This window comes from Corylus avellana, chromosome ca3, assembly GCF_901000735.1.
Source record: "Corylus avellana chromosome ca3, CavTom2PMs-1.0".
Lineage (NCBI taxonomy): Eukaryota > Viridiplantae > Streptophyta > Magnoliopsida > Fagales > Betulaceae > Corylus > Corylus avellana.
Genome location: NC_081543.1, coordinates 9,302,920 through 9,310,859, shown reverse-complemented (window position 1 = coordinate 9,310,859; position 7,940 = coordinate 9,302,920). Strand labels below are relative to the sequence as shown.

The 7,940-nt window shown below is 39.1% G+C and overlaps 1 protein-coding gene across 1 annotated transcript in view; it reads right to left on the bottom strand.

Annotated features, from left to right (window-relative positions):
• The window catches only part of LOC132173978 (vesicle-associated protein 1-2-like), a 31,516-nt gene continuing 23,576 nt past the window's right edge, over window positions 1-7,940 (bottom strand). Inside the window, exons 7-8 of the mRNA XM_059585692.1 lie at window positions 1,152-1,229; window positions 1-730 (exon numbers count right to left, since the gene is read on the bottom strand). Coding sequence (XP_059441675.1) covers window positions 614-730; window positions 1,152-1,229 — 195 coding nt within the window. The 3' untranslated portion in view covers window positions 1-613. The remainder of the gene's footprint in view (window positions 731-1,151; window positions 1,230-7,940) is intronic.

The window sequence follows — 7,940 nt, the reverse complement described above, 5'->3', positions numbered from 1 at the left end:
TGAGAATGACATATCTTCATCACATATAAGTGCTCCAAGATGAACACCAAAGATGAGTTTCTAATTTTCAGTTGCACAAGTAGCAGATGAAGAGAAAGTGGGGAAACGAGAGGGAAAAGAACAAGTTTTGTTTCAAAATGATCTCACAAGCTCTATAGAAAGCAGTACAAAGGCTTACTTATACAGGGAATCTTCTGTACCTGCAAGTTTTACAGAAGCCCCTCTTGTTTCAAATCTTCTGTACCTGCAAGATTCTTGACACTGATCACTAGTACCATTGTCAGAAGGTCCAAAAACTCTAGAGTTGTAGAAAAAAATAGACAAAGAAAATATATTCCTCTTAAGTTACAAAAAGAATGCATGTTACCAAAAAATGAGTTACTTTGATAGTCAAGCAACTAGGACCATCCTCTCAAAAAAAAAAAAAAAAAAAAAAACTAGGACCATGACTGCACCTAAACAAGTTTACTATTTCCACAAAGCTAACAACCAACAAAAGCATCATCACCCTTGGCGAGTTTCTTTCTTTTCCTTTCATTGTATTTCTTCAATGAACAGGAACAAAAAGGAAATCGAGGATAATATATGCAAAAGATATATAGCAGGCACAAGCTTAAGTCTTCTTCAAGAGATACCCCAAAATTATGCCAAGCAATCCGATCAAGACGACAAACAGGAGGGAGACACCAATACCGCCATGATTTTTCTGGCCTTCACGTCTCAGCAGTTCCTACACATTGTAATCTTTGTGAGACGAGAGATTCCAACCGCTCAAAGTTAACAGTATTTCATGAAAAATTGCTACTGCAAATATCAAAAGCACACCCACATTTGCTGCAGCAAGAAACTTCACAAATTTCAAATGGAACTTTCACATAGAAAAACAAATAACAGCCAGTCTTTTTCAAATTGGTTTTTAGAAGGAAAAACAAAATAAAAAAGATATCCAATCTCATATACTTCGAAATTCTGCATATCATGATAACAGCACAACTTAAATAAGAATGATCAAATATTTCTCAAAGAAATCATAGACACTTCAGTATAGAACAAAAAAGTTACTGCAAACCAACCCCCTGCCCCCCACCGAAAGAAGAAAAAAGAAAAAGTAGTTATAGCGCCATCAAAATGAACTTGCAGTCATAACTCACCAATTCCTGACGAAGCTTGTTATTTTGTTGAATCGCATTGTTCTTTTCCTCTGTAAGTTTTGAAATGAGGGCTCTTGCCTGCAATTATTTCCAGAATCATCAATCATGAATAACGTTTCAGCACTTGGTAAGCTTAGGAAGATGTCTATTACACATCAAAAGAAAAATGAATATCCAACTGTGGCAGAGCAGCAGAATTACATGCAATATGGCAAAGTATTATGCAAAAACAATACAACCAAGTATCTTGCGACATCTGAAGGAAATGAAGCGATTCAGAAGGGAAGTGGAATAAAAAAAGTCTCGTCAAAAAAGAAAAACGGATGGTTGGAAATAGGAAATATTCAATGCTTTTTATCGACTGTTTTCCTAAACTTTTAACAGGTTGTTCCTATCTCAACCCAGATCCATTATCCATGCAAGCTAGTCAATAGGTAAGAAAAACTACAATCAGAAACACCTATTAACCTGTAAATGAGAGGGGCTTATCTCTGTATTAGACCTACTCGAACTCAAACTCCTAGAGATAATGCAGAGGATGATAAGCATCAAGAAGAAGACTTATGATAGGACTCAAACTCCTAGAGATAATGCAGAGGATGATAAGCATCAAGAAGAAGACTTATGATACCTATAGTGTTTAAACTTGAATTGTATTGTAGAGTTTAAAGTAGTATTGACTTGTAACTCTTTCTTGGCTATATATACAAACACTGCTGCATTAGTTGATGTAGGCAGCATTACACAAAATCACTTAGAGAGAGACACATTGAGATTTGCAAGCAATGAAAGCATTCCAGCCCCCAATGAAAGCAATTACCGGCTCTCTTAAGATGTGGTGATGTAGCTATTGATGAAGGCACCAAGATGATCACTCTCGCAGAAAGCAAGAATTATTGCCAACTATCCAAGAAGTACACACCACTAATCAAAATGTGGTGTCCGTGATAAACCCCATCAAATTTTGACAAGCTAAAAAGATCAGGTGGAGCTAAAATGATAGCAGCTGAGGGACCTTACAAACGAAGGACATTAGTTATTAGTCAATGATAGTTTCCTCAACGGTCAGTTCATTTCCTCCCAACAAGTTTTTCTTTTTTCAGTTTTTTTCCTTGTCTAACAATACTTCAGAAACGATTTTATTGAATATGAATAGTCATGTTCATTACATATGCATATTTCTGTATAAAGTAATCTTTGGAGCATGACCAGTTAGTTCTATGTTTAAAGTAAATATTCTAAAAGATACCAGTTATATAGAGGTAACAGACCAATATATGCTTGTGAAACCAAAATTCAATTTAAGCTTCTCTAATAATTTGTTCAGCTATTAATATCAAAGTGAACTTTGTGAAGACTGTAGGAACAGTAAAATCTTGTTAGGATATAAACAAACTTCTTTTTATATATAAATAATCGAGATATCATTAAAAGCGTAAGGCACCCCATGAGAAAGTATACAAGAGAAGCCACCTAGTTAGCAAGGACAGAAAGAAGAAGAAAATCATAATAACTAATCAACAAAAAAGAAACAAAATCAGTTGTCAAAAGATACAATATGTTGAAAAATAAAAACTCAATCTCCTCCAAAGTCCTCTCACGGTCCTCAAAACTTCTATCATTTATTTTCATCCATAGACACCACACAAAAGGCACAAAAGCACCATCTTCCACATAGGAGTACCTCCGAGTGTTGCTAGAATCCACCAACAAGCAGACAAATCAACTACTCACATAGGCATAACCCAAGACAACCTAAATCGACTGAAGAAAACATTTCAAATGGCACAAACAACCTCACAATGAAGCAGAAAGTGATTTATAGACTCCCCATTTCTTTTTTACATACAACACCAATCAACCACAATGACGTGCTGCTTCCGGAGATTATCCATGGTAAGGATCATTCTTAAGCCCACCAGCCAATCAACAAAAAAATGCCACCCTCAACAGAACCTTAGTCCATGAAACACTTCACCAAGGGAAACAAAAATAGTCATGGCAACCATGACACTGTAGAAGGATTTAACACCAAACAACCCTCTTTTGGAAAGAGACCCACCACAACTTGTCCTCCCCTTCCCGTCTCATTCTCGCTAAATACAACATCAATAAGAACGAAACAGGCTTCCATCTCCCAATCATAAGCCGCTCTAACAAAGCTCACGTTCCACTACTTGACACCTCCAAAAAAATTCCAAGTGAGCCAACCAACGAGAGGAAATAAGGACATGAAGTACGTAGGTAAGTTGGATACAATGCTCTTGATAAGGGTAATCCTACTACTCTTAGACAAATACAACATTTTTCAACTAGCCAACCAACATTCTATCTTTCTTGATAACATCGTCCCATATATGCTTGGCCTTATAGGATGCCGCAAAAGTGGACAGAAATTTGCTACAAACTGGTTTGTAGCTAATTCATGCAAATTCATCTAATAAGTTGACATGTGTCCCATAGCTATTAAAAAAATATGTGAGAAGCACATGTTGTTTAAAAATAACACGTGCTTCTCGCATGTTAAGAGACACATAACACTTTATTAGATGAGTTTGTATGAATTAGCTACAAACCAGTTTGTAGCAAATTTTTGTCCCCCAAAAGCCAACCCAGCCGCATTATCAACATCTCCCACAAGAACCAATTCCAACTTGGCTAAGTTCGTCTTCAAATCCGACATAGCTTCAAAAAGTAAGAATAAGCTCTGTAAATTACGAAGATGATTAGGGGAAGTGATCTTTCTAAGTCACTAACAATTTCTACCTTCTTTATACTCTCCTCAAGACCTAATCCCCACACGTAGCTCCTCCAAAAAGATCTTCTTCTTCCTTTCTACATTCCTAAACACCTCCCCATTCCATCTCTTTAGGTCAACTTCTAAAGCCTTGAGCTTGCTAACTAAAATGAAGCTAGGAGTGCCTCGGAAAAGATAAGAATCCCACTATTGTTTCACCCTATCTACAAAGCCTTCAGACTTTAGCCACATATTTTCAAATTTAAAGGGCCTACTACCCCTATGAAAGTCACCACATTCGAGGAGGATCAAAAAATTATATGAGCAAAGTTTAGGGAGCCTCCTTTGTGACACCCCACGAAATTGGGCTACCCACTTTGAAGAAACTAGGAATCTATCAATTATTGACCAAGAGAGAGTCTTTCTCGAGTTTCTTCCCTTGATTTAGTGAAGGAGAGATGGATAGAAGGCTCTGTCCAGTGAATTCCAGTAGTACAAACGCCCAAGTGTGAGTGCCCCGATTATTTGACAAGGTAAAAGTTTTGCCCAACAAAAGGGAGGTCCATCAAGCCCAAATCAAACATGAAATCAGTAAATTCCACCATAGCTAGGCATAAACGAGGTTCACCCAATCTCTCACAAGGCAATCTGATAACATCAAATCACCCCCAATGCAACAAGGCAAGTTCCACCAGCTGAGTAAGCCAGCCAACTCATCCCAAACAAGCCCTTTATCCCGATCAAAATTAGGGTTATAGACACCCACAAAAGCCCAAGTGAAATGATCCTCAACTTTTCAAAAGGTGGCAGCCAATGATAACTCCCCCACACGCTTGTCAATCTTCTCCACCACCCTCCTATCCTACAAAATCAAAACACCACCTGAAGCCCCCTCTAGAGTCCAAACAACACCAATCCACATGATGACAACCCACAAACTACGCAATACACACAAAATTACGAGACATGACTTCAAGCTTGGTTTCTTGGAAACAAACAATGTCAACCTTCCACTCTCTTAGTAAATTCCTCACCATCAAACACGTATTCTCCTCATTCAACCCGCTCACATTCCAGGATAATAGTTTAGGCTTCATGGAAAAAATTGATAACTAAAGGCTTGAACACTCACCTTTTGAACCATAACTAATGGAACACTCGTCTTCTCTACTTCCTACTACCTTTGTTCCCTTGCTCAAATCTAGGGGCAGGGCCATGCTGCCTACGGCATTCTTTGGCTTCAATTGCTATCAGAATAGCCAAAAATTGCCCCTCAAAACCGTCACACAAGACCACCACAAGCCGATGGATTTCCGTTGCTAAATGCACTACCCAATCTGAGCACTCAAGGCTTGGGCCCCTAATTCCCCAACATAGTAAAGAGAAGAGCTTAGAGGGGTGCATAAAGAGGCCTCCACCCCCATTGAATAGCTCCACAACTCCATTACCCCCATCACACCTCAAATCCATTCTAGCCAAAGCAATCAACACAGATCCATAACCTCCCGAATCATCCCCTATTCCTGAGGAATAGCAAGGGGCAGAGGGACAAAACTGTGGCAATGAAGCCACCTGGTGGTGGAGTGAATCCAAGCTGCCCACCCCCTCCTAGCCCCAAGGTTAAGGTGCCAGCTTCTAGGAGTGGTGGAGAGAATGGGTCAATGATCTCTAAAACAAGTTGACCCAACACCAACAACTCCTGAGATTGGTGTAAAGAGTGTTTTGGCAAGCTCTGAAATGAACTGAAGTTCGCTAGTCGTCATCGCTACTACCTCAAGACTTGAACCACCAGCATTTGTCCTACCCTCCACCTCCAACCTAGGTTGAAGCTCGACGATCGGGCCAACAAAAGTGTTGGAAGGGATAGAGCCATCAAGGGTGTAGGTCGGCGCTGTTGGGTCACCGGGCTGACTCGCTCCCGTGACCTCCTTAGGGCCAAAACCCGTATCCTTCTTTGAGTGCAAACACTACCCCTTACATGTAACCTTCTCGGGCCCAAACCTAAATCCTTCTTCGGATGTGATACTTGCCCCTTACACAAGCCCTCGAGCTGACCCAATACCCAAGCTTGGGTTTGAAAGCAAACTTTGGTCGAGATCCGTCATAGCCCATTGGAGCCTTCCCTTTTGGGTCACAAGCCTTAAGCCTCTCACCAACCATCAAGCCTTCAACTAAACTAGACCTTGAGAAATTTGGGCACAGGACTCAGTAGGCCACACGCACAATGGCTCAAGCCCAAGTCCATTCATTTTAAACACCTCACCACATACCTTTTAAAATGGAGTAACGGGTTTTTGAAGAAGCGCACTTTGAGCCTTATATCAATATGAGCTTTGTCATTACTTGAAGTTTCTTCTTCGCACTTTCTCCAATTTCAGACGCAACATCAGAGCCATCTAGTCCCGTCAACATCAACTACTCCTTTAATGCATTCATTTTAGGGAACATGGAACCGCCCTTTGACGCTAGCGAAGACTCTGCCTCCTAAGCTGGAGACGTTGGAGGAGCCTTATCCTTAAACGACAGCACCTCTGCAAAACTTCTCTTCCCTTTAATATCCGCCATGGCTTTAATTTCCGAGGTCGATTTTCTACTTACGCCACCGTGAATCAACTAAGAAATTCACAACCACTCAACTCCAAAGCAAAAGATCTCTAGCCTTTGGCATTTCTCCCTTCCAGCACGATGATGAAACCCCTTCCTCTACCACAAGTAGGGGTTTAATACTAACTGACATTTTATCTATGCGTTGTGTTTGTTCTTTTCTTTTTAAAGGATAAGTTTACCCAGATGTACAACCATTACAAGCATAAGCTACAATCATAGATCTTCCCTATGAATGAAAGGTTACACCAATGTAGCGATAAGTTCAAAAAACCCACAAAAATTTAACTATGTTATCCTAAAGGATCTACATCAAATCAGTTGTTACAAAAGTATGTATGCATTCACATTAAATGATTATAAAGCACATGCACCATGAAAATCCAACTACTGCTCAAGTTTTTTCTTTTTCTGGGTAAGAAGGGAAAGATCACAAACCAGCTTAGCTGAAATTGAACAGAAGAGAGAAGGGAAAGAATTGTGTACATATAGTATCTTATTCAAGACTTACTACATGGAAAATTTTTGTGCCATACTAAAATTTTGTTAGCATATAAACAAAACTTCCAGTACAATCAAAAGAGAACTCGGTAGGACATTGTACTCTTTCTCAAAACCATAGTAGAGTTTAAACCACCACAATCATAGACTGACTATCTATGCATTGTGTTTGTTCTGCCCTTTTTTAAGGATAAGTTCACCCATGTGGACCAGAATTACAAGCATAAGCTATAATCACAGATCCTCACAATAAAAGAAAGATTATACCAGTGTTGTAATTTATGTTCATAACACCCACAAGAATTTTACTATGTTATCTCAAAATCAGACAAGCACGTATATATACCAGATAAATAGTCATAAAGCATATGCACCTTAAAAATCCAACTACTTTTTTTGATAAGTCAATGCACCTTAAAAATCCAACTACAGCTCAAGTTTTTTTCTCCTTTTGGGTAAAAGGGGAAAGATCACAATCAACTTAGACAAAGCTAAATTGGAGAGAGAAAGGGTAATAAGCGGGACCCAGAAACCTATAACTTTCAAGCAATTGCTGACTAGAAGAAGAAGCAGAACATTTATAAATCCAATTTTACTCCCGCTTCTCACCGATGTGGGACAGGGTGAAACCTTTTTTTTCCTTTTTTGGGTAAAAGGGGAAAGATAATAAATTGGCTTAAGCAAGGCAAAATAGGAGAGAGAAGGGCAATACGACCCATAAACCAATAACTTCCAAACAAAAGCTAATTGAAAGAAGCGGGATGGCGCTTATAAACCCAATTGTTAGCTGATATTTGATAGGGAAAACCATTTTTTTTTTCTTGGTAAGAAATGAAAGATCACAAAAAATCCAATTTTACTCCCACTTCTCACTGATGAGGGACAGGGTGAAACCTTTTTTTCTTTTTCTAGGTAAATTGGTTTAAGCGAGGCAAAATAGGAGAGAG